This window comes from Gavialis gangeticus, unplaced genomic scaffold (assembly GCF_001723915.1).
Source record: "Gavialis gangeticus isolate Ggan-Ray unplaced genomic scaffold, GavGan_comp1, whole genome shotgun sequence".
In the NCBI taxonomy this organism is placed as follows: Eukaryota; Metazoa; Chordata; order Crocodylia; family Gavialidae; genus Gavialis; species Gavialis gangeticus.
The window spans coordinates 31,881,036-31,908,446 of NW_017729001.1; the positions used below are offsets into that span (position 1 = coordinate 31,881,036).

A 27,411-nucleotide genomic window follows, 5' to 3' on the forward strand; every position below is an offset into this window, starting at 1 on the left:
CCACTGGCAGCATCTGCGGGTGGTCCACAATCACTGCTGGCTGCTGCCAACACTGCCAGTGGTGTCTTCAGGTCACCCCCCATTGCCGACAGCACCGTGGCCGCCTGCGGGAGCTCTCCGCTTGCCGCTGCCACACTGTTGGTGGTGCCACACTGTGTTATGTCTTGTGGGGGCGGAAGAGGTGGGAACCCCGGCGGGGGCATGGGTATCGAGGGAGCCATCACAGCCGAGTTGTTAACGGAGGAGTTCACCACGATGGTTTTGGCACACTCTGCACTGGTGATTGGTGCAGAATTCATTTCATCGTCGGATATTTCCATGTCCTCCCCTGACGAATGCTGACCCTGCAGCAGAGGAGAGAAGGAAGAAGAAACACAGGCTTTTAACTTCAGTCAAGGTATCACAAAGGTAAAACGGCTGCTTGAAACAAGGATCACATTTCAGTGACGTTTTAATTGCAAACCATCTAAAGGAATGCAACATACAGGAAGGTTGGTCCCGCTGGGCACGTGGCAGAGGACACAAAGAAATACCAGGACGTGCTTCGGTAAAAGCTGTCCGATAGAGAAACGTCCCTCCCCACCCGGGCTACGCAGCATGTTTCTATGCGCTGCAAGCGAGTGCCCTTGCGTTCGGTTAAACACACACAGCCCAGACCTCACTCGGTGGGAAAGACGTGGAGACTTTACTTATAGACTATTGATAAATTGTAAAACAGAGAATAAACTACAAAAAAGGTAACCGATATCCAATAAGGCAGTGCTTACATAAGTTAAATCATAATCCCCAGCTCTCCCCTGCAGTCAATATTTATTCGTCACTAGAAGGAAGACGTTAGTCTCGCATTAAATGTTTGCTGCTGTTGAACTGAGGCTTTGTAACTACCCCAAAGTGATTTAGACTTAGAAATGAACCTCAAATCCACTGAAAATGTCTGTGCATTGCACACCAAACCCCCCAATCCTCTGAGCAGAAGAAAGGGAAGAGAAAGAAACTCTGGCTCCGTGTCTACGTAGGACAAACGCTGTTGAACCGCACAGAATATGGAAAGAGATTTTGCATTTTATATTAAGTCCCACCTCAACGGTCAAGGGTGCTATTATGCAAATAAAGAAAAATCAAGGGCATGGCTTGTTCTGAGATTCATAAAGCTCCTGGTGGAGATGCCTTGATGCAGCAGAAGAGTAACTGGGCGGCTAGATCCATTCGGGGCCCAGTCCCATGTAACAAGATCTCACGGGCCAGGAGGGTACCTGAGGCTTGAAATCCGCCCGTCACGCTGGAAGCGGAGGTAGGAGGATCAGAGCCCGCCCACGACAAATACAGAAACAGAGTAGGGATTTCCAGCAACAAAGCACAAGGGCTGCACAATACACAAAGGTAGTTTAATCGCAGTGGGATGAAGCTCCTTATTAACCAGGTCTCGGTACTAACACATTGAGCAATGCTCCCCTCTCTGACCCCAGAGGGAGGACACCAGTTTCAGCTCACCCTTTTCACCCTCTTTGTCCCAAGCAGCCTGCGACTTACTCCCTAACATTTCCGGTCGCGTTTCAGAGACCTCGCAGCCTTGCCCCAGCCCCTCCTGGCACCTGGAGAGGCAGCAGATGGCCCACTGCGCACCGGGGATGCTGCGAGTCGGGGCGGCGCTGCCATGCCCAGCAGCAGGGCTGCAGCGAATGGGGCACGGAGAATGGGCAGACAGGCTGCGTCAGGGAGCAGGGAGCTTGCTCTGAAACCAAACCCATTTTTCAGCAAGCAAAGTGAGAAAAGTGTCATTAAAAGCCTCCGGGGCCAGTTGAAAGCGGTGCTCAGTGTAAAATATCCGTCACTGGCTACAGAGCCTGGCGTGTCCGGCTTGCTCAGCAATGACAGAAGTGGCTCTACGCTCCGACGCCCGAGCGGTGCCGAGACCTGATGGGAAAGTCAGCGCATGGCCTCAAGGTGGAGCATGAGTACCAGACAGGAAGGCAGAAAACGAAGGTACTGCATCGTCAGTGCCCTGGGCAGATGCTGTCTTCCCATCCCGCCTCTTCCGCACGGGCGCCCAAGCCCACCGCAGCACTGGGCAGCTGGCCGGCCGGGTCCCAAGGATGCAGTCCAAGCCACCGCCTTTATGAAGCACGGCAAGGTGCCAAAAATCAGCAGCAAGCCTCTCGCTTGCACTAATGCCGCGCCGTCGGGCTATTCATAGCAGAACGCAAAGACGCGCTCGTTGGCTTCCCGCCACCCTGCGAGGGCCAATTCAGCCAGAGGTCACCGTCTTGGGCGGCCTCACCTACAAGGTGAAATTAGATGAATGGCAACGGGCTAGCCTGGCTTTTCTGAAACAAACTTACTAAAGAACTTTGTCCCTTAAACAGCTTTATTTGGTTCTTTACGCTACGCTTAAATGAGAAGTGCAAACGCAAGGTTTTGGGTTGGTGCACGGCTGAAGGACTCCTGTAATTTAATGGGAAGGCTGATATTTGTAGTGGGGGGGGGGAAGCTGCAATAGATTTCCAGACTTTCGACAACGGCAGGGCTGGCAATTCACTTGACTACGGAGAGTGGACAGGATATTTTTATCCCCAAAGGGCTGGAAAGTGAGAGAAGAAAGAGAACGGCAGGAGGACACCAAGGGAAAAGGGAAAAAAAACCCACATGAAGTTAGGAGAGAGAGGTCAAATCAAGAGATGGTCGTCTAGAAGAAAGAGGCTTTCAAGGAAGCTAAGAGAGGTGAAACATTTGAAGAGGATGAATAGTCACAGAAAAGTTCTGTTCAAGGGGGGGAAGCATGAATGCTGAAAAAGAACGGGAAGAAAGACATCACGGTACAGCAGCAAGAAATCAAAGGGAGACACAGAAAATAACACTGCTGTACTGAGATCCTTTATTCGACTTCCAGGACCCAGGGTTTGCCAGGGTCAGCAGTTTGCAGAGGACAAAGCTGAACGTTTTCTCTGGGATGCCCGAGATGAAGCGGCACCCTCTCCCCGCACCCGCTCTGCTCGGGATGCGAACGGTCCCCCCCGGGGGGAATGAACAAGCAGGCAGCACCCGCACCACCTGGGGACCCCACTTCCACCAGCCCCCGGGGCCGTATTCGGGCTGCGTTCTGGATCTTATCTTCATATTTCAACGGGCCAGTTTGTAAGCAACTTCAGGGCAGCCCACTTCTGCCACAGGAAAAGCAAAAGCCATTTTCAACGGTATCAAGCCGTGTCGCACTCGAGACACTGGCGCTGCCCTCCCCACTCTGCACTGGTGAGGTCAGGAGTTAGCAAAACAGGTCTTCGATTATACGCCTGGCACAGGTTTCACAGGTGCTTTAGGCAGGCAACTTTGCTTAGATTCATTTCAGCATAACTGGTTTTAAATAGCCTCCCTCGTTGCTCATCCGGAACGGCAGCTGTCATGCCTGATACCAGTACAGAGAGCTGCCAACAGGCAGAGCTTTTTAGGGTTAAGGAAAAGGAAGATGACATCTTGAGATCTGATCCCAGAGCCAAGCATAACTCCGAGCAGTGACCAAAACTAGTCACTACTTGGTGGCCCAAAGCAGTGACCTGCCCAGCTAGAGCACAACACTCGCCAGCATGAACGCAGGAAGACGAGGCCTGAGAGCGGCCATCTCACCCGTCAAAGCTTTCACTGGAACTAACTTGGGTGCATTTCACGTACATTCACTTCATTTTAAATTAAACGAGTCTGACCAGGTACTTGTGTTGAGATCCCAGCTACACGCCCTCTGACAGGTCACCTGAACCCGACAGCTTGCAGCCACTTGTGCTCAAACCTGCCCTGCGGCACCGTCGTGCCATTGTGTGAGGCAGCCTGCACCACCCGGTGCCAAAGACTGCTCCCCAAAACCGTGCAGTGAATGGCACAGGGTCAGCAATCCCCGATGAACTATCCAGCACTAAGAAAATGAAATGCGGGTTAAACAGCATTTGACATGATGTAATAAGTGCTCATGAATATTAATGAAGACAAAAAGCATCACTTGCTTGCAAGACGTGGCGAGTCCACAGGCCACTCCAGCTAGCACTCAAAAGCCCCCCAAAACCAGGGAACAGTTTTGCTTTCTCCATCTCCCTCAACAACAGGCATCTTAGAAAACAAAATGTTGTGTTCAACTTCCTTCTCCCGTAGTTTCAAAAACAAAAATTCCTTTTTATCACGTTAAAAAAATGTTCCCTGCATCTAAGTGCATGTGGAATATAAAAAGCAGTCATTCAAATTATTTCATATTTACCAACTGGAGCACTTTTTTTAATACAATAAGCAAGCCAAAAATCCTCCTTCGTCTACACCTCCTGGTGAATGGGGGGCAGAATTTAGTCCTTAAAACTACTGACTACAAATCCAAATACTTCATAGTTAAATGCCAATATTCTTAGGAATTTTGAATCTCGTGAAGGCTTCACAAGCAAGCTAGAATAGGCATCAATGTTGCTTCGTGAAGAAACACTCGTTATAACTCCACAGAATAATAAAAGAACTAGCACTTAAAGGATTTCACTGGACTTTGGACAAGCGAAGACCTCAGCAGGCTTCACGAAGGGAGCACGTAGCAGCATTCATCTTCTGAAACAAACGGCCCACGCGCTCGGCAGGCGACGGCCCTGGGGGCTGGCACTTGTGCGACCTAGCCAGGTCGCACAGTGCGTCGGGAGCGGAAAGTAAGACCAGAGCCCAGGTCCTTCCACCGGACTGCTGCCACTGCTTTGCACGGGATTTGATGGGGGTGCTCCTGCCAGCCGGCTCTCGACGCTCGACAAGGGAAGGATATGCCTGTGGCCCAGGGAAGACAGTGGCTCGTGGTTCTCTTGCATACAACCCGCCCTGACCGATTTTCTTGATTGTGTGTGTGCGCACGCGTGTAAAAATTTACACTCAGCACACCCAGCCTCTTCCCTTTCACCGACAGTAAAGCACAGTTTGCCGCCCATCATCCAAATCACAGAGGGGCGGTGCTGGTTGTAGGTGTCTGCCAGTCTGGTTTTCCTCTAGCCCACGCTGCCAGGGAGAACCGCGCGTCATGCAGACAGCCCAGCTCCGAGCGACATGCTGCCTTTTGGGAAGTGCAACGATGCAGCGGCATGACCTAGCATGAAGTGCACTGTGCTTTGTGGTGCTAAGCAGGGGGTTGAAACAAATGCTAAAACGCCTATTTACGACACATGCAAGCAGCTACTCCATTTTACCGGCAATCCTGAGATAAACCTTTCTTCGATCAATGCACATGTCCTGTAGGCTGTCTAGGAACCGATGTTCTCTGCGACGGCAGCAAGCTGGCGGCAGCCTGCCTGGGGCAACATGCAGCTCAGCGTGGGCTACAAAACCCACCCAAAAAGCTGGTTAGATGGTGGGGCAGTGATCCTTTACTCCCTTTTGGGCTCTTTTAAGGAACCAGGCACCCAAGGTTAGTTTAAGAGGAGCTCAGGTACTTCTCTGCTACACCACAGTTACAACACTGTAGACACATACTCAAGAGAGGGTACAATGGATTACGGCCTTCTACCAATACCCGACACACTGGTTACTTGAGTCCTGCATCTCGCCTAGACAGCGTGCATGCTGCTCTTGACTTCTGCTGCTCTTCAAGGAAATACATGGATTATATCAGCCTCCTTAAATTCTGCTAACGGTCTTCTCCCAAGAGCTCCACTGGTTTTATTTGCCCACTACACCCATCCTGCCACCCGACTCCTGCTCCTGGTCAACATTACCCACCGCTCGTGCCGACTGGGCTCTGCATGGCATCAGTGTGGCTTCAAGCTCTCTGCTCTTGGGACAATGACTTTCAGAGTGTCATTGGGTCCAGTCCCCCTGGGACTTGGGCAAGAAAGGCTGCTGGGGTCCGATGACCCCGGCAAGATGGGCGTCAAGATGCTTTTTGAAGATTGCCTGTTCTTCTCCTTTGTCACATGTGCTTTCACTACTGAAAAATGCATACGGGCAGATAAGCTGTAAGATGATGATAAGATTATTTCCAGCCGGTAACTTGTGTTAACAACGAATTATCTTAATCAAAGAAGGGCACCCACACAAGTCTGCATTTTTATAGGCCCTCATAGCGTGGGGTATTCAAAGGAAGTGCCATAAGAAGTGGAAAGCAATCTAGGCGAGGAAAGCAGACAACACTAACAAGCTTGCCCCGGAGAGACTGTGTATTGGGTTACAGAAAGGTAGGCTCTCGATGTGCTAGACTTTTTTAGATCCTGACTGCTCACTGTAAACCTAAGGGCAGACACTACAGCCACAATCCAAGCTCTAAATAATGGCAGGATCTCACTTGACACATGCTCTGTCTTAGCTGGTTCCCACTTACGCCCTTAGACCGTTAGTCATTTGCTGAAAGGACGCATGGTTTGCTTAGCACTGAACAGAGTCTGGTGTGCTCCTGCAGCAGGACAACAGCAATAATAATATGAACATACTCATTAAAACAAAAAAGGCCCTCCTGGAACAAGAGGAGAAAATCAAATGCCGTCGCCCTAATTGACACTGCTTCATTTAAATGCTCAGAGGAAACCTTCAGCTGCCGCCTCAAAACGCAGAGGGCTGGAAGGTGCGGTTCCCCAGAGCGCCGGGGCTCCCTCCAAGGACAACCAGCTATGTAAAGAAATGCCACCCTGGCGCGTGTTTGTGTCTCACAATGTGCCAGGCTCAGGTGCGGGTTCCTAATTAGAGCGTGCCTTGTGCAGCAAGAAGCCAGGGTAAGGGCGCTGGGAAACATCTGAGCAAGTTGGCTAGCCAAGCCCAGCTCACCTGAGCATTTTAATAAGCAGCAGACCCGCTCTCTCGTGGGGAGAGGCGAAGAAATGTGTAGGGCTAGTGCCAACACAGGAGGGAAAGCCACTTATTCACAGCAAATGTCTTCTTTCTACTTGAAAGCATTAGATCATTGAAAGAGCTGCGTTGAAGCGTTGGAAGAGTTCAATCCAGGAAACTAAGATGGTGAAGGGACGCACAATGGCATGAAAATGCTTCCTGGCGGTCCACAGTGAAATGCTGGGACGCAGTATTGCCAACCCACCGATCCGCAAATCACGAGACGAACGCTTACAACAACAAAAAAAATCAAGAGACTGGCATGTAAATCATGGGATGCTATTTTTGAAGTGCGCGTAGGGGCGTTATCTGTGAAGGAGCCTGGCAGGATGCGGGGCTGCGGGTCTGGAGCGGGAGGCTGAACTTCTGGGGCCGGTGGGACTTCAGCGGGAGCCAGTGTCTCAAAGTAAAGACCAGAGAACGTCTTCGCAGAAAGAGATGCAACACCGATGTAAGTAGCTGGTGTGCGCTTCCCTGCGGCTAAGGCCCTAAACTCTCAGTCAGGAGCGGCTGGGGGCTTTGCGGGGGGGGGGGGGGGGGGGGGGGGGGGGGGGGGGGGGGGGGGGGGGGGGGGGGGGGTATACCTGGCAGCAGGGCTCACCCATTCTGAACAAGTGTCGCTGCCGGGCACAGATGCAACTTAGTCAAATCTTTCTTCCCTCTGTGAGCGGGCAATTTCCAGAACAAGAGCCGAGCTGGAGGCTTAATATTCAGTCATTTAGTGACATCCCTGGCACGTTCTCCAGAAGGGAATACGCTTCCCCTGGGATGCCGTCACGCACGGCAGCCTCCCAGGCATCTGCAGGGACAACCTCCAAGGAAAAGGAAAGCAAAGGTTTGGCCCGTGCTGCTTCCCAGGTGGGCGCTTTGTTTGCTCGGAGCCCAGTGAGGAGGCCAGGGGAGCCGGTCCCTCGCCAGCCTTGGAGCGCTTTGCCCTGCTTTCCCTATTTCGGCTGTGCTTTAACTTCAAAGGCTGTAGCCAAGTTAAATCACGTATAAACAGATGGTGAAGAGACCCCCTAGTGCTAAATCAGTCAGGGAGTCTGCCCTGCTTCATTGCAGAGCGGCTGAGCTGGCTGGGGGGAAGCCCAGGTAACGCCCGGGGGCTTCAGTGCTGGGAACAAGCAAGGCAAATCCAGCCAGTCCAGGACCTAGAGGGCATCTCTACAAAACGAGTTTCTCTGTGTCGTTTACTGACATTATTTCTACTATCAGTGCATTGCATCTAAGGCTTTTCCAGGCTGGAAAGAGCAGGAATCTGAGGCCGCCTCTTCCTCCCTGCAGACTTGGCTGCAGAAGACTGCAGTGGGTGAGAAAGCGCGGTGGACCTTGGAGTCCTCTGCACCCGGCAAAGTCGAACCCCGGCAGCGTTTCCACCTCCGGCGACACTGCGCGTGCGCTCCAGGGCGCCGCAGTGGGGTCCCCAAGTGGCAGAAATGCACCGAGACTGTTTTAGCAACCAAAAGTCTGTGGCACTTCAGAATCAAAGTTACAAGATGGGAACTAGGGCTGGAGTCCACGTACAAACACCTCCACTACACATCACACAGTTTAGTACCAGCTAGAGCCGAGTGCGACTTCCCAGACTTCTGAATTTACTCTCATGTTATTCTCTGCTGCTTTTGCAGCATTTTATTTTTAAGTGGCTACATCAAACTGACTCGGGAGGTCAGTTTTTGCTCTCCAACACGGGGAAAAAAGCAGATAAGCTTGCAAAGCATCCTAGCCTGCCAGCTGGAAACTGCCTATAAAGTCTGCTTGGTCTTGCAGAGATACCAACTCCTAGCTGGCAGGTGTCGACCGGTCGGACTGTCTTGCTCCGGTCAGGCATCTCTGCTGAACTCCCACCGTCTGCAGACAAAGGAGTCTGATCTATAATGTGCTGCCAGTTCACACCCACAGGGCTTTCCCCAGCCAGGAGCTCAAAACTGGTGTCGGGATGCAGTGGGCAACTAGGAAGAAAAGCATTTGATAAATCATTTTTCCTCTGTGAATCCCGTGGTGCAAAGCCCAGCAAGCCCAGCTGTGTTACGTCCCTTCAAGAAAACTTCAGTCCACGAGCTTGCGAGCAGCAGCTCCTTAAAGCAACTCAAAACAGCTCTCTCGCACCTAAGACACAAGCTGTCTATTCCCCAGAAGGCACAAAAGAAACGCAGCAAAAAAGGCACAGAGAGCAAGAGACCTGTATGCCTGGGCTTCACCAGCGCCTTCCCTTCCCTGCAAGCGTCTGGGCAGTCCTGCTCAGCCCGCTCGGAGCTAGGAGGGCAGGCAGGCCGCCTGCATTTCTCTTCTCTCTGTCAGCTGGGATGGCGCTTTCTTCCTTCAAGGGGACCAGGACCGGGAAGAATTCATTAAAGGGAAGGGGAAGGATGATCTTGAGGCTTTGCTATAATCCTGGCTGCAATCGTAATGACTGCAACTATGGTTTCAAAGACGACAGCTTGTGACATTCGTGCAAGACGAAGAGCTGCCCACACCGATCTGAGATGGGACGGGGCCGCTCTTGTGAAGCATGAGGACTCCAACACAACTGCTTCGGATAAGATGTGTTTCTCAGACGTGTCCTTAATGCCCAGACCGAGTAAGACTGGTATTTGGAAAGAGCCTTCCCATTAGCTCAAGATACAAAGTCTTGCATCTTTTCCAAAGCAGGAGAGTCGCAACCTGCCTGATGTTTCAGCGGCATGCGGGCCAAAACCTCGATGCTTAGAAAAGCAGACACGCTAAATTGCTTCTTTGGGAGAAATGGCTGAAGCTGATGGTGAAACCCGGGGGAAGCATCAGCGCAGAAATGGGGAACTCACTAGGTCAAGACGCTCGTTAGGAGACACTGAGCCTTTCACTTCTCGGCTGGTTTCTTGCGACGCTGCTCACAGTCGCCCCAGAGTCACCGCTCGCTCTGACTGCAGCCCTTCCTGAACCGAATTTGGCAGGCGCGCTGCATTTCCTGAGACCAGCCTGCACACCACGACACGCACCCGGCAGCCCCTTGCTGGGGAAACTTTGCAGAGAGACGATGAACCGAACAGACTGCAGAGCGTCCCTGACCCCGCGACTGCATGTTGACCAACAAACGGCCGTGCCCGGGAGGCTGCAAGCTGCAGCTGCCCACTGCCTCTCCTTCCAGTCCAGGCTGGGGTTTTCCAGTGGTTTAATTACTTCTGATCTGACAGCGCCTAATGGAAAACCCTGTTCAGGGGCCAGGCAGGTAAGCACTTCCCCACCTCCGCTGTCCTCATCGAGATTCCTGGTATCCTTTCTGCAGGAATCTCATCCTCACCGTTTCATTTCCTTTTTTCTTTCCCAACTGCCCCGTGCTCGCTCAAGTCCAGTCAGGCAGAATAAGAGAAAGCAGGGAAATAGGGGAGTATTGCACTATTTGCAAATATACTTCAGATCTCCCTCGTTCTTCACGGTTGCCTATAGCAACCTACAGCCAGAAACATGGGCCCTGCCCAATGAACCGGGGCTTTGCTGTGGCAGGCGACTTCCTCCTGGATGTTATTCCTCTCCAGATCATGGAGGGTCACAGCAGGGGAAGACGGGAAGCAGAGACTCTTTACATCATTGCAGCTGGCAATGCCGGGCTGAACTCGGAGCGAGAGAGCGCAAAAAGCAGAATAACAAGCTTCCCCTGGGTTCCCTGCAGATATTATATCTGCCCAATTAAACGATGCTTAATATAGACAGGAAGTGGCACATAAACTACGTAGTGGCAACTGTCACAAACTAAATATGGTTCCAGCGCATCCCACCCCTGGGACGGCATTTCCACCGGCATTCGCTCAGGCGCAAACCATAAAAGCCAGTACAGAAGCAAATTCAAATAGCCAAATTTCAGTGGAAAAGGCACTGCAGGTCGAAGGCACGGCAGGGTCAAGCACTCCAGCCTCCTGAGAGCATGCAGACCTGAAGAAACACACCTGGCTGGGCTGTCCTCGTCTGCGTCTGGATAACCCCAGGTTTCCCCTGGCTCCTGTCACAAATTCACGATCCAGGTAGAGCTGCCTCGCAGTCGCCGTGGGAAGGAGCCACTGCAAACAGGCTACAAAGGATGGGAAAGGGACCGGGGCGAGCCAGGAGTCCCGGCCTTCCCAGGACCGCGGCATGGCTTTGGGCCTCTCTGTCCAGGCGACGATGCTTAAGGCACCTGCCTAAAATGACTGAGGATCCTGCCTAAAACGTGCTGCGGAAGTGCACGTTAGCCTCCCGGTGCCCATGGAGGACCCAAAGATGCTACGCTAGGAAGGCGCGGGGGCGCACGTTCTGCCCGTGTATATGATGTTGGCGTGCTAAATGCACCCACTTGGAAAAGGCAGGAATGGGGATAAATCAGGCCACCGGCAGAGGGGCGATGTGCAATGAAAAACAACCACCAAAAAACCCTTTCCTTTCAATCAGGTTATTAGTTTTGAAATGTGGACGACCACCTCAAATAGACACAGGATGCACCCGAAGACCTGCACAGAAATCTGGAAAAGAGCTTAGGCCACGCTGAAGACAGCCCTTTGCTTCGAGTATTCAGCATCGTGGCCATCACAGCCCGCTTACCTGTTTCAAGCCATCGGCTGCCAAGGCTCAAAGCACAGGGTCCACAGGCATTTGGGCTGGAAGGGACCTCGCGAGATCGTCAGGTCCAGCCCCCTGCCCCAGGGGCAGGAAGGCAGCTGGGGCCAGCTAGAAAAGTGTCCAGGCATTTCTTTTCCGTCAATAGCTTTACTTCAGATTACGTACCCTACCTTCCTCTAGGGATAACGGCACTGAGCAGCAGCTCTCTACAGTTTATTCCACACTGTAATCAAAACAGTCAACACACTGGAGATAATGTTAATGCTGCATCCTGCTACAAACTGGTGACAGGAGTAGGGCATTACTGATGCTGCAGCACACCGAAAGACTGCTGAACGTGGGGGTCAAAAAGGTAGAGATCAGTGATTCTCAACCGGGGCTGCAGGATCCCCGCCACCAACCAGAGCCTTTCAAGGGTACTGCGGGGCACCACGCTACGCAAGCGCTGTTGGGTGTGCAAACGTGGTTCACAAGATAAAACCTAGAGATGTCAAATCAGAACTCGGGTGTTAATGTTTTCCGGGCTCTCCAAGTTCTCCGCAACAGATGAATTGCTCTATTATTTCTCCAGGGTCAAAAGCCAAGTGAAAACTAAGAGCTGACATTGTCCAAGGGGTGCCTTGGCTCGAACAAGGGGTGCCTTGCATCTCAAAGGGTCAGAAGCCACCGGTATAGACAGAAAATTAGCTGGACCCTTTAAAGTGATGTGACCAGGTGCAGACATGAACTTGGTGAAGCCAAGAGCTTGGCCAGGAAGGACGCTGATCTCATACCTGTTTAAAATGACTTTGGCTCCTAATTTAATCCTCGTGTCTAGCAATAAGACCAGTGATTATTCATTACAAACACGCATTTAATTTGCATGTTTCTTTTTATACTCTCTAATATTTGCATTTTTCTCAGCTTGCACCATGTAAATCCCGCAGCTCTGGGACACCTGGGGCCGTGAGTGTTGCTAGCGCCTTGTACACTGGGGGTGATGCTGGAAAACAAGCGTCAGGACGGGTCACTCTGGCATAGAGCTAGTTTCACTTCCCAGCTCCCATGGCCTAGTGCAAGCCTGCAGTGCACTTTGCTGGAATAAAAACAGTTTCCGTCAGAACATAAAAGCAAATGCAGCGCAAGGCCTCACTCCTGCAACAGGGCTGGGCAGGGGTGCAGGGCTGGACCAACGCAGCACAGCACCCATCCGTGCAAACATCTGCATTTGTTAGGTTCTGCACGGCCTTTTCGAAATTCAGCATTGTTTTTAAATCTAAACACGGGGCTGCATCGGACTGGACACATCCCCTTCAAAAAACAGGATAAGACTCCAAGCTGGATCCCCAATTTAAAGGCATCATTTTAAGCGCCCTTTCCTTTGACTAAAGTCTAGTACCCAACTTCTCTTTACATTTCACATGGACTTGAACATTTTAGTTCAGTGCTAAGGACTTGTGTATCTTCAGGCTGACTTGCCTCTTGGGCACAGCATACAGCTGGTATCGCAACGATGCAGGGAAGGGGTTTGGGGGGGGGGGAGGGTTCCCCATATTATCTGCATCCTTCAAACATCGACTCTATCTGTACTTGGAGCATTTCATCACATCCTTTGACTGCTGGGCTCCCAGCGAGTGACAGCTCAGCTCCAGGATCTGAATGGTGCACGACTCAAGAAGTGGCTTCCCAAGCATCAGCTGAGACGTCATCTGGCCACATTTAGTGCCGGTACAAATACCAGTAGTGTCATCTAGATTAATGCTCAGAGCCTGGGGAAACCCACCGAGCAGCTGAAACAGGCCCTGCAAAAGGAGGCTGGGAAAAGGAAGAGCCGCACTGAGCCCGGATACGGAAAACACCGGTCTGCTTGAATGAAAAAGGAGCCGTTTGCTGCATCCTGACCACATTCAGTCATAGGAAAAGTAGATGCTGCCTGAACATAAGCAGAAAGTGGCGTGACAGCCAGAATTATCCTTCTTTCTGGATAAGTCTTAATAGAAGAAAGTGTCTCTAACTTCCAGGCTACTGGTTCAGGTATCAGATTAGGTCTCCAGGGCTCTTTTTTTTTTTTTTTTTTTTATAATCAACTTACTTCCTCATCTTGATAGTGGGTTAGTGGGCACAGAACAGGAGAGCTGGTCAAAGGTGCAAGGGAGATTTATTACATTGTTATCGCCCCCGTGTAAGATATAAATATGTGGTACAACAAAAGAGAGGAGAGCTCTAGCAGGGCTATTTAACACAGCAGTCAAGGCAGTGACCGAGCTCAAGACATCCCTAGCCGTGTACCCGCTGGGACAGGCAGGACGTGGCAGGTGACGGGTCACTCCACGCATGCCCTGCGTCTTATTCTCTTCCTATCACGCAGCTCCCACTTGCCGCTGTTGGAGAGACACCAGCATCCCAGGCAAGACGGACCTCTGGTCTGACCCAGTACAGCAGCTCTTATGTAAAACAAATACACCCCATTAAACCTCTAACAAAACACAAAAGTCAAATGACCCAAGTCACAGAAGTCTGCGCTTAGGAACCTTTAGCACAGCTGTGTGACCCTTTTGCAACCAAACCACAAGAAACGCTGCCAGCACCAAGTTCAAACACTGAAATGAAGCCATTAGGAGAGAGGAGGAAATGAAACTCTCTCTGTGCACTGCTCAAACTGCCCTCTATGCACAAAATGATCTCTGGAGCCCCAGCCACCAACAGTTTCCTTAGAAGTGATCGCTCCTACAAGATTAACTTCTTTTGCAAGACACAAAGAGAAGAGAGCCTGTTGCAAGTTAGAGAAACAAATGAGAAGCCCGACCCATCTACTCCAGATAGTCTCCTGCACGGAAAGCTCTCAGAGCAAACCAGCTCACTGTTTTCTCTGATTTCTACCCAGTGCCAGGGCTGCACTCGGAAACAGTGAAAATAGGCACTTTTTTTTTTTTTAAAAAAAAGGCCTCTCAACCTTTCACTTCTACCGAAAGCAAAATGCTCGGTCCCTAGACGGACTTTCTTTTGTACGAGTGGCAGCTTCACAGCAAGACCCATGCCGGTGGTCAGCTCAAAGGAGTGTTTGTCCACAGGTATGTGGCACGCCGCAACGTGTAAAGAGCTCGCTGGCTTCGTTTTGTGTTTTGCCGTTGAGACGTGAGGCGCAAACAGGGCCCCGAGCCGAAATCTGAAGTGTGGGGTGCCAAGCTGTGGGGCCCAGCGCCGACGGCTTTACTCGCGTTTATTCAGAGGCTGGCAGGGAAAGCAGCAGCAGCAACCGAGGCTCCGACTGCGCGCTAGCCGACCCGCTGCTCCCGTGGCGGAGCCGGCGAGAGGGCGCGCTGCGTGCATGGTGCAACGGCTGTTCGCCTTTCTTGAAAGCCCTACGCAGAAGAGAGTACTGGCAGCAGGCAGAACAGCACAATATGTTACCAGCAGCTATTTTCTCAATATTTCTACTGATTACCTAATAGGCTGGCACCCTTTCTCAATGCCGCTGCTTGCTGCCACGTGCTGCCACCGAAAGGTTGGCTCTCACTCGGTCACTTTTTACTGCTGAACTTCAAGCGCGGGGCGAAAGAGAGCGGCGAGAGACGCCTCGCAGCAAGAGGTCTGGCCCGCGCGTTTGTGAGAGTTAAACATCCGCTCGCATGGCAATGACCACTTGCTCCAGGATGGGAACACAAGTCCTGCAGTGTGCCCACAAGCGTGCTCTCTGGCCTGCTTGGGCAGCCAGCCACAGCTCACGTAGGAATCACTGCCACCTCTCTTTTGCACACCCCTGTCTACTAAGGGCAGAATGCAGATCCCTAGGGAAGAGGATTGCGTTGACAAGATGGGGGCTTGATCATAACCCTTTGTGCAGCCATGTCAGCATTTCCTGATATTACCCCCCGCTGACAGTCGGTCCCGAATCTCTAACCCAAAAAGCGGCTCCAGAAGGGAGTGCACGCTGGCCCCAGAGGTACATGCTTCCCCATGGGAAATCCTGGTGGGAAGGGACTGTATAACGCCTCCCCACCAGCATATTAGCAGAGGCTGCAGATTAAATGCTCCAGTGCAGCCCTAACTACTTGGGTATCATGAACCTGCACCGATCTCACAGGGCACAACCGGAGCTGTATTCCTATGGACTACTGAAAAGGGAATTTTATATAGATTGTGGGGCAGAAAACTTTCAGAGAACAACAGCTGGTAACACCGAGAGAAGACTGAATGACAGAATCATTATAATTGGCAACAGTGATTTATAAAGGGGTATGGTAATGTCACTTCTATTAGATATGCAAACTTTCAAAGCCTCAAAGTCCTAGCGTGATACCAGAGAGTGAAAGAGGCACCGAGCCTCTCAACCACAGCGTGCTTTCTATTTTTCAGCGACACTGAAAAGCATTTGCCAGTTCTGCTTTTGTCACCAACAAGAGATGAGCTCCTTCACTCCTCTCCTTTGCTGACAGGGCTCTGTGTAAAACCGTGGAGCTGTGCACCTTCAATTAGAACACGTTTTTATGTATGCGTGCACAAGCCTAACGATATCCTCCAGGAGGAGAGCTGGGGACTCGTGTGTGCCTCCGAAGTGCGACTCCCGCTTCGCTATCTCCCTCCAGCCCCCTCCCAAATGGGCTCTGCTCATTAGGAAAGCATCGTCGTTAACTACCAGTCCCACCAATGCAGTGGGGGCTGAGAACGAAGCCAGGTCCTCGCTCATGCGCCATCACAGGTAAGAAAAATCCTACGAGCGCGATACAGCTGTGGTGATAATGAGATGACTCCTTTGCTTCCAGCAAGGCTCAGAGAGTTCAGCAAGCAAACCTGAGACTACGAGGAACAGGACTCTGCTCGCTGGCATGTAGCTCAGCAGCAGTAACAGAAGAGCAATGGCTTATTTTCTAGCGTTTCAGTCAGACAAGAGGACGCTGGGCACACACAGAGGGTGACGGTCTGCGCTGGACCTCCATGAAAAGCAGTGTGGGGAGGGGGCCGGAGGAAAGGCGCCTGCAAGTCACCATTATCCCCTCGGGATCCCACGAGGAAGCCAGGCTCAGGGGCCCCGCATTCACAGAGCCAGGGGGCTCGGACGCCTGCAACATCTGGGCCCGTGATGCTGCTCTGGAGGCAGAGCAGGGGCACCGGTGCCTGTGACAGGACCGCTCTCCCAGCCCATCCGCAGGCACCGCATAACCCACACAGGCTGCCGCGCTTGCCTGAAGAAGCATGGAGAGATTTTGCATGACCCTTGGGCAGCGCAGGATCGCGTTCTGCAATCCAGCGGGCACCAGAGGACTCGCAAAAGGCCAATGTCCCACTGTGTTGCAGGGAGCCTGGGACGGGTTTCTGCATCTGCCTTCTTCTGAGCAGCCTCGAGCTCCAGGGCTGCAGCCCTGCAGGCCCCCGCACCACGAGGAGCTTTCTTCGAGGGGAGAAGACGCGCATGCGGCCAGAGCAGAAGGAACACGCGCACACGCACGCTCTTGCTAACTGCCACGAGCGGGGCACGAACAGTTGAAGTTGCACGTACAACCGAGCAGCCGTCCCAGTCTCTGCTCTGGGGGCACCGGCTGGTCGCTTGTATGGAAATTCACGGTTGCACACACATATTCTTCAGTCTCCAGCTCCGACTGGCACAATCACAGCCTAAAGCCTGAGAACTTGGGAAAAGTTGGTTGTATTTGAATCACACAATGTGCTTATGAGACTGGGCAGTAAGTCACAACTCTCAAGGCCTTTTTTTTTGGTTGCCATAATTAAAGCAAATCCATTCAACTACCCCCTCTGCGAGTGACAATACCTACTCTTATTATAACCTGGATCCCAGGTGTGCATATACGTTACATACCTATATAACACCTACTTGTGCACACAAGGGGCCTGGGGGCTGTGCTACTGTTACTGTGGAAACTACGGCTTTGAACCTACTAGCTCTTACGGCTTAAATGTGCATTTACATTGTCGGGGTTTTTCGCCTTGAATAAATACCTTGTGCTCTTCAGTAAAAACATACAGCCCAGCCTCAACAAACCTGAATAGGAGGGTGGCCTGTACGCACTTATACAACAGCATGTTCTCCCGACACATCTAGGAGCAACCGTCTCAAGTTGCAACAAGGGACGTTAGGTTAGATATTAGGAAGACATTTTCTCACTAGGAGGGCGGTAAAACACTGGATCCGGCAACCCAGGGAGGTGGTGGACTCTCCATCCTCGGAGGTTTTAAAGACCCAGGTAGACAAAGCCTTGGGCTGGGATGTTGTAGTTGGGGCTGGTCTGGCTTAGAGCAGGGGGGGTGGGCTAGATGTGACCTCCTGGGGTCCCTTCCAGCCCTCGCTGGCTGTGATTGTGTCTTTAAAAGGATCCCACTACACTTGACATATAATGAGGCAGATCCTACCCAGCCTGGCATGGGCACCTCGCTTGAGGAGAGAGGCTCTTCCGCCTGGGTCAGCAGCATTAAAACCCAGAGCAAGCGGCTGGACTGTGCAGCACGGGCCATGAAAAGAGGACGTCTTAGGCAGTTCAGGGCCGTCCCATTGCTGGCTGGGTAGCTCCTGTATTAGAAGCAGAGCTGGCATTGCTTTTCCTCCCTTGAACAGTCACTCCTGTCAACGGCAGGATTCAAATCAGGAATCCACTTGCCATTCGGGTTCGGGAATGGGAGTCCAGCAGCTCCCGACCAGGAGGCAGTGAGGAAGAAGACTGTCAGACCAGTTAAACCTGCGGGGGGGGATGTTAAGGGAGTGAAAGCAAGTTGCCCTGTCTAGCATTTCCACATTTGCCTCTTCCAACTCTCGGCATGGCCACGCAGCAACAAATCTCGACTGCACCCGAACACAAAGGGCAAACCTTCAGGGACTTCCATGGCGCAGCAGTACTGGAATGAGTCTGGTGTTTTTAATTCATGCTGATCTGCAACTTCAGATGTAGAAAGCATCTTCAAATTGCTTGGAAAAGACCACGCTGTTATGCAAATGTGATTTGTCACAGAGAGGCTGACACAGGCCTGCGAGGAGGCACCCTGGCATCGACTGACAAAGAAAAAACCAGGCGCCGCACGGAAACCAAAGCGGTCTGAAAGGGGAGCCGGTTCCAGCAGCACTTTCTAGGTGTCAACAGGACTGCTGCATCTGGTGCCGTTTCCATTTCTCTCACGAACCATTTGTTCAAGTCACGGTGAGCACGGCACCAGCACCGAGCGGTTATGCCTCATTATTATTGCAGAGGAGCCCTCTTCTCATGACTAGCATACGTATTTATAAAGCGCACAAGGTTACGGTGTCTCAGGGTTTATCCAAATCACAAGGACACCGAGATATTTTGCATTGGGGAAGGTCTAACCAGATGACACCGTTGCTACCGGAATAAAAACCCAGCGTCTCCATGCACGGGGACATGAAAGGCACCGTCAAAACATGGAAACGGCTTGTTCTAATCTTCCCGCCCTCCCGAGCGCACGCACAGGGCCTCTTCCTGTAACAGGCCAAGCAAAAACACGCCCTGGCTCAGCTGGGACGTTGCATGCTTAACTCTTGCACTTCCAAAACCCCGCAGCTGGAAAGAATAAGTAACACTGCTGACTGCAGCCACCACCTCCCAGTTTACAAGAAAGACAGGAAGAGTTGGGTTGGTGTTGGCTTCACAATCTTCCCGAGCCAGCATTGCAGCTAACCGGCTTTACACCCTGGTTTCTATTCCCTTGCCCAGGACAATGCTGAATACTCCCCAAACACTGCTTGGGATTTATGTGTGTAGGATTCCTCCCTTTTTTCTCTCTACCCACATTTCATCTCTACTCCAGGCTTTCCTTCCTAGCTCCCTTCCTCTGGCCGGTCTTAAATGAGACTCTGTCTGCAAACCATAATCACTTAACCAGAAACGTGTGCGCAGAGAGGTGCGTGGCGCTACGCTCAGCCGAGTCTGGCCAGCTCCAGGAGGGACAGACCAGAGCTGGAATTAAACTCAGGGGTGTTGCCTGGTAAATGGAAGTAGTTATTAATGGGAGTTGGGTCTCGGCTTCTTCATTATAACCTCAGTCATTGCAAGCCTGAGCCTTTTTGCCTGGATGTGGAGCACGCGGTGCTTCCAGCTACGGGACAAGTCTTGCTACTTGTAGACGGGACTTGGACGGAGGGCCAAACCCCACGGCAGTCACGAATAAAACTTCCTTCCACTCTGATGGAAGCAGGAGCAGTCCCTGGAAAACCTCCTGCTACTGCCGCCACCTCATATAAAGGCTTCCTTACTACGCTTTTTTTTTGTAACCTTCGCAAGTACTGAGATTTCATGGCCAGTGTGCTGCCTGCTAAGGAGAGTGCTCTCAGCCTGCGGATCAGGCCACATTCCAATGCTTAAAAAGTGGATTATGAAGGAAACAAAGGTCCCGCATATCTGCCTCTTCTTGCCTTTTTACCATGCATAAAAACATGAACTACAGGCCCTGCCTCTGTCCCCAGTACAGGATTGCTGCTCTGCTCTTCCCCTCTCCCCCTTCACGCTGACCGCATACGAGGTGGCGGCTTCCCTCTGCTTGGCTGAAGGGCTCTTCGAAGGATTGGAGCCGAGCAGCGATACGGCACAATGGGCTGAAGCCCAAGTTTCAGCTTTCCCAGCCCTTTAGACAGCGTAAGGCTCAACACTCCTCTCTAGCTCGCTTGGAAAGCTGCAGCTCAAATTTCAGCCCACGGTGGAGGCACTATTCAACTCCTCTCCTCCAGCGAGAGAGAGGGAAGCCAAGAGCTACCATTCCTAATGCGAAAAACAATGGGAAGGGGGGGAAAGGAAAGGGAGCTGTTCTTGTGCATCCTAACTGAGCAGTGGAGGGTGCGCACGGGCTTCCGAATGCCCGGGAGGAGCTAAGGACGATACTTGAAGAACACAGTACTCGAAACAACCAGATCTGCAAAGAAAAGCTCGCTGTGTGGGTTAGGAAACGGCAGCAGGAATGTAGGTCTGCAGGGGCTAGATGCCATCACCATCTTTTTTACTTTTAAACCAGGCTCCTAGAAGCTGCTCTTCTCGGGACAAAAAGCCTGTAGAGATAAACTGACACCTGCATTTCAATGAGAAGAGACAAAGATTGAATGCAGGCTACAACCTAGGCACAGTCTTGCCCCATACCTGGTTGGCATTCACTTGTTTTTCTTAAATAGTGGCTGAAACACTCAGCAGTTGAAGAAAAAAAGCAAGAAAAAGCAGGAGAGTAGATTCAAGCCCTTCCTGCTCAAGCGATCATACAGAGTCGCCTGCTGCAAATCGTTTGGGGTTTTCAAGATACTACAGCATCCCTCTCACAATGTGCAAGGGCCAGTGTGATGGTTCAGAAACCTGCTTTCCAAATCATACTAGGGAAAGGCGTCATACCAGTTGCTTCCCTTCCAGTCACACTGCCATGGGCGTTTTGCAGGGGGGAAGAGGAGGGGGGAACCCGGCTCAGCCCGTGCGAGGCGTGGAGCCCCAACAGCTGAACCGCTGCTAAGGCTAGCCCTGCAGCTCCGAGTTCAGAGAGGTTTGGAAGTGTACTTACAACACACACAAAATAGCTGGCATCATTTCCAAGTGTAAAACAACCAGAAGCCAGGAGGGAGACATTTCTCCCAGCCTGTTAACATTTCGACATGCCTTGCATTATTATTATTATAGTGTCTTTTGTCCAAAGAGTCCACAACACTTTGCAAAGCAGAGCTGAGCAGGAACAGCTGTGCAGTCTCCCGAAATGCAGCTACCTCTGGGGTGGAAACATAGGGCAACTGTTTACTAGTGCATGGCAATATTTTCAGCCGAATAAGAACTAAATGGCATGGATCTTAAATTCAATTTAATTGCATTCAAAAATGAATGCAGAAAAAATTGCATTCAATCTTTTACACTGGTGATTTCTAACAAAGGAACACAATCTAGACTACGAGCCAGGCCCCTGAATAGCTTTCTTCCCTGCACTCAAATGATACACCACTTTCACCTGCTCAAGTTGCTGTTATAAGAAAAAAGCATGGGGTCCGGCCCTCCTGAACGGCTATCCTTTGACTATAACTGACATTTTTTCCTGGGGCCCAAATGTCTGTTGTAGTAAATTACTCCCGTTTATCGTCACTGAACTAGCAAAGAAACGTGTACTGCAAAGCAGCTTCTCTGGCACCATTCCACACGGTTAAGCTCCTGATGTCCTTCATCCCCAAATGCCCCGTTAGAGGCAGAAAGCTCTGCCTGCCGTTCAAAGCCATGCCCAGTGGGTCAAGACCTCTGCACTGTTCAGTGGCTTGGGGAGAGAGCATAGGGCAACCTGGCAACTGCCTCCTGTTCAAACCCGGCGGTACAAATGCTCTGACAGCCACTGGACCAAGAGAGAAGGATTTCAAAAGAGACGTCCAAGCTGGTGAGGAGATGGACAGCTCTGGCGTCCCAAAAAGCTGTTGCTCCACAGGCCAAGCGCAAGGCGAGTAGTAGCAATGCAATGTCCCACTCGATCTGGGGGGGGTCACCTCAAGGGCAAGTGGGGAGTTGAATCCCTTAAGCCCGTTCAATCGTGGCGCTCTCTACTGCAACGGCCCAGCGCAGGGGCTGTTCTTGAAACACAAACACCTGTCAACCGGCGCCGTCAAGTCGTGTCTCCTCTACCCCGTTACCGGCAGCCCGAGTCATGCCAGGCTTTAATGCAATGCTCCCCCCGTGCAAGGCTCTAAAGACCACAACCTACGCGCGCGGGAGCCTGCCCCTATTCTCTTTACCCCGATGCACGTACAACTTTCGTAGAGTCCATCTCACTTACCTCATCCATTTTTTCTGATGTTGGAGTCCGGTCACCAGGCACCATTTCCTTGGTTTCGGAGGTCTCAGGTTTGGACGTCCTATTCAGCTGATCAATAGGAGTCATACTGGCCTCTGATGTTCCTCTTGAATTCGGGCCCAGGGCGGGTGCCCCAAGGATTGGCTCGTCATCATCAGAGTCTGGTAATGGCGTGGGACTAATATCCTCCAAGCCAGTGCTGGAGGGGCGCGAGGACGGCGTCTGACCTCTGTAACTGGGCTGGGAGTTAGAACTATACATGGGGATGGGGGAGAGCTGGGAGGAGGATGATGAGATGGGACTGCCTTCCATGCGGATCTCGGTGTCCGAGTCGTGCTCGTTGAGGAAAGGTAACTTTGTTCTCTGCTCCTTCAAGAGCATCTCGATCCTGGAGTCTAAACTGTTATGCTGCATTTCAGACTCCATGGTGGGGGTGCCGGGCGTCTCGCTCCTTTCTGGAGTCTGAGAGAAGGACGCCGTACTTTGTTCAGTAACACAGTTCGATTCTGGCAGGGGCGGGGGCTCCTCCTGTTTTTCTTTCACAGGGACAAAATCTAGATTGGTAGCGGTGCTACCTTCTGCTGCCGTCTCAGCCGGAGGCGGCGCAGGCCTTCGGTACTCGGCATCTCTGGAAGTCTGGGGAAACTGCTGCTCCTCCGACTGAGGAAACACAGCCGGCGCTTGGTACGGAGAGAAGGCAGATTTGTAACTCGAAGAGCCAGAATGGCTCAAGGAAGGAGTGTGAGAATATTGTACTGGCTCTTGCTGATGAGATTTGTATGTGTTAAACTGATGCTCTGACCCCCTGTAAACGCCTGCCGAGTTATGGACATAGTGATGTCCTTGCCGTCTGTTGTAGGCGTCTGTAAATTTTGTGTCGTGTCTCCTGGGTTTATACCCAGAGTCCTGTCCGTAATGGTACACCGGTGTCGTCTGACGACTGGAATAGGTTGAGTCTTGGGAAAACGGCGTCCCCAGTCGCGGGGTGAGGGGGGTGCCTTGGGACTGTGGGGTATATTGGCTGTATGAATTGGGGGTGTCTTGCCGACAGCTGGAATAGGCTGTGTCATGGGAAAACGGGGTGCTACTGTTTGGGGTAACGGATGATCCCGCAGAAGAAAGGTTACTGTCTTTCAGGCGTTTTAGAGACTCCGTCAGCTATAAAAAAAGAAAAGAAAAAGAAAATCTATACAAAGCAATTTTAAAAACCGTTTTTGTCTGATTTCCAGAGAGGCGGCCCAACCAAACTACCTGTTTATTTTAACAGCAGCAGCAGTGCTAGCATCTCTAAGAAAGAGTCTAGAGGTAGTTACTTGGGGAAAAAACACAAGGAAAGTATCTGTAGGAAAAAAGAATGGGCAAATGCTATTTATTCTTTTGTTAAAGGTCCAGAGCATCAGATAAATACAAATGTGTGCACAGAAAATGCTTCAGGTAAGTACATACAAATTGGCCACCAACAGTTTCGCTATTTTAGGATTAACTAGGGAATAAATAAATATGTCAATAAAGACAAGTGCCCCTGAAACAAGAGGCCAAGAACTTTTTCTGAAGCTAGAAGAGACTTGGGTCAACCAGTTGACTTGTGAACAAAGCCAAACCAAAGGTACGCACGCACTGGGCCGGGGGCTGCAATCAGACCAAAAAGCCGGCCTATCTGCAAGGCTGGGAGCGGCCGAAGTCCACGGGGCTTCTTGTTGGGGTGACCGCAGGAGCAGGATCTCCCCATCCACCGCTTGCAAAGCTCCAGCAGGAGAGAAAGGTTTCTCTAGCACACGGAAAGAGCTTGGGTCTGAACTCCTAAAAACCCTGGTGTTTTTCAAAAAGAAAAAGAAACCCCACAAACACTAATGCTCAGGTTCCCCATCAGGGAGCTTGCAAAACAAATCCATGAACATAGCAGAACAGCCAAGTCACCTGCCTCAACGAGATTTACTTCAAAGGCACGCCTAGAGGGTTATAAGCAGCATCCAATTCAAATCTGAAGCCAATGGAACGGGCGGGGGGCCTCTCCAATGGTTCTCAGTCATCTTGGTGTCGTGCCAAACACCAGACCTCCAAGCAATTTTCAGTAAGGTGGATGGGCCAGACAGCAGGCACGAGCCCAATCCTGCTGATGGTACTGAGTGCTGGACTGGGTTCGAAGATTGCAGCAAGACAAACAAAGGACCAGCCAGGCAAGAGAAGTTATTGAGATGGTAGTCTGGCTACTCCCCTGTCAGGTATTAGTTTTTAAATGGGACCCTTGAATTACCTGCTAATAGTTTCTGTACATTTGGCATGCCAGTGGTTTTACAAACTCAGCAGCAGGGCCAGGCTTTCCCTGAGGCTCCCACCTGTCTGACACTTGCACGCACCTCCCATTAGGCTGGCTTGCTTATTGCTGGTGCGCAGCACAGTTTGACTATTGTAAGCCAAAGAGATCAGGGAGTTGGTACATTTTCCTCCTTAAAGATCTCCCACCCGTGTCCTCACACGGTTTAAAGGCCAGCCTAGGTCGTGTCTGCTCCTACAATCCACTTGTGTATCAATCCCCTTTGCCTTCGGCTGCTGCTGTCTGGGACTGCTCCTCTAGTGACACCTGCAAACCAGGTCCAAAACCCACCACACCAAACTCAACAGGAGTCTTTCCACCAACTTCAACAGGATTTGGGTCCACCCCAAGTGAAGAAGGGGGCTTTCAGGAGGCTGAGGAAACTGTAACAGGGGACAGGAAGGAAATTAAGGCATTTCAATCCACCATACTGTAATTTGTACAGCGTATTAGCGGGTTTCTTGGCAGAAAAAAAAAAATAATAATAATCGAATAAAAGGTATCTAATGAATAATTTGCTAATAGCATTACCAGAAAGCTATCGTTTGGTGGGTAAACTCCCATGGGTGGAAAAAAAATTTTGAAAGAATAAATTAGTCAAGGAATCAATGAATCCCCAGTAATATATTCATTAAATTCCAGTAACCCAACATGTGGATGAGAACTTTTTGACCACAACTGGGCTGCGACTGTTTCCCAAAGCTCACTGCTAGCCATAAGCATCAGGTGTTTCACTGTGAACTGTGCCCAGTAGTCGCAGTGAAAGGGCGCCTCCATTCAGGGCCTGCGGTCAGGCGGCAAGGAGCAGCCCCTGCAAAATGCCGAGCGCTGATCGCTCCTTTTGAAGCGAGCTGGAGTGGAAGGTGCCCAAGAGACCTGGTGACCGTCTATAAATTCACTAGGGGGGACCAGAAGGGTTTGGGGGAGACGCTGTTTCCCCTAGCGCCCGCTGGCATAACAAGGAGTAATGGGCACAAGTTGATGGAGAGGAGGTATAGATTGGACATCCGCAAAAACTACTTCACAGTTAGGGCGGCTAGGAGCTGGAACCAACTTCCAAGGGAAGTGGTGCTGGCCCCTACCCTGGGGGTCTTTAAGAAGAGGCTGGATGCCTACCTGGCTGGACTCATTTGAGTCCCGTTTTTGTTTTGGGGTTTTGTTGTTCTCCCGCCCTGGCGGGGGGTCGGGCTAGAAGATCTACTAGGTCCCTTCCGACCCTAAATCTATGAAACAAGAGCAAGCACTCAGCACCTTTGTAGGACCAGGCCCTCCTAAAAGTGCAACCTCTTCCTTCCCATGTTTTAAGGGGACTTGCTGGAGGGGAGAGAATACCGGGCCTCCTTATGATACAGAGGAGGCCTCACAGGTTTTGGCCGAGTGATGGATTTGGAGGGTTTATATTGGGGGACTGAACTTGAATGGGGAAAAAAATAAATAGTTTCTTCCCCCTCCCCCCATTTTGGCTCTTGCAGCCAGTAATCAAACGTTGCCTGTTGCATAAAGCTTTGTGGCAACCTCAGAAGTAGTGCAACTGGGGCACGAGAAGAGTTGAAGGAAGGAAATCAGAGCAGCTAAGAAGAGAAATGATTTATGGTTAACAGGTTCAAGACCTTTAGCAAATCTTTCACACCTGGATGCCTAAAGTTCAGCTCCTAACTCAACAACCAGGAGCCTAAATAAATGTGGACAAGTCACAGGAACTCGGTGTACTCAACACGGCTGGGCCCCAACCCGGAAAGTGAGTCCAACAAAGGCAAGTTGACCCTCCCATCTCTCAGATCTCAACAGGCTCCACGCGGGAGCGGGCGACCTAGCACAGAAGGGTACACGGGGACCCTAGCGTTAGGAATCCTGGGTTGCAAAATTTTGGCTTTCGTTTTTGTTAACACCTGTTTGACTCTGATGACTAATGGACACTCTGGAGAAGTGATGTCATTTTTAAGGCTGCAACACCTCTATGATCTTTTCATTTTGGAGCAAGAGAGAAACACCGTCAGCTCCCTAGAGAGCCTGGGGAAGAACCAAGCTGAATGTGCCTGACATTTCTAAGATAGGAAGCAGGTAGGAACGACATTTTAACCTTTAAAAAGAATAATAATAAATATACACCCTTCTAGCAAAACCTGAACACATGCACCCACTGGAGGTAGCTCTTCAGGCAAGGGACCACAGGTGATGTGTAGGGGGTGGCACGTAGGTGCACACGCACCCCTGGAGATTGGCCGTGCACCCCCTGGAAGCGCCAACCGCGAAACCAGAAGTGCACTTCCAGTTTTGCCACTGGCTTGGTGATCGGCCACTGGAGGACCCCCCCCCCCCAGTTGGCGATCCAGTGCCCCCCCAGACTTGTGAGGCACCAGTCGCCCATGCAAGAGACCGAAAGTGTCCTTGCAAACCTGCCACCAGTCCTAGAGCAGTGGGACTACCTCTATGGACAGCCCCAGCCGAGTGAGCTGAACTGCAGCCCGGTGGCTCTGCACGCATCGCCACCAGGGCACAGACCCCTGCCCCAAAGATGGAGACAGTCTTGTCCAGAGCGATGCTGCGCACAGCACTTGCGGGGAATGAGCTCCCACTCTCAACTGAAACCTATAGAAATATGAACGACTACCACCTCTGCAGAGAGGGAACAAAATCAACTTCAATGCAAGAGGAGAAGCTCCTTCCGTGAAGGCCCGTCTGTCTGTCAGATTCTACAATGTACTATTCAAATGCATCGAAGCACGCTATACCTGCAGATTTTCATTCACCGTCGGCGAGGCATCCTGTTCGTTGCCTACAGGAAGGGTCTGAGGAGTGTAAAGACCGCTCACCAGCAAGCCATAGAACCGCATGCGGGTTTCACCTGCACAAAAAACCATAGGGAGAAAACTTTTGAAAAAAGCAAAACAATATACACACCATACACGACACAGGAGGCTCTTCACCGGGGCTTCCCCAGCCTGCCCAGCACTCTCGCTGACCCCCCCCCCCCC

At 51.4% G+C, this 27,411-nt stretch overlaps 1 protein-coding gene across 1 annotated transcript in view; it reads right to left on the bottom strand.

Moving 5' to 3' along the window:
• The window catches only part of SETD1B (SET domain containing 1B), a 58,349-nt gene that overhangs the window by 25,647 nt on the left and 5,291 nt on the right, over positions 1-27,411 (bottom strand). Inside the window, 3 exon segments of the mRNA XM_019507288.1 lie at positions 169-344; positions 22,105-23,280; positions 27,169-27,281. Coding sequence (XP_019362833.1) covers positions 169-344; positions 22,105-23,280; positions 27,169-27,281 — 1,465 coding nt within the window.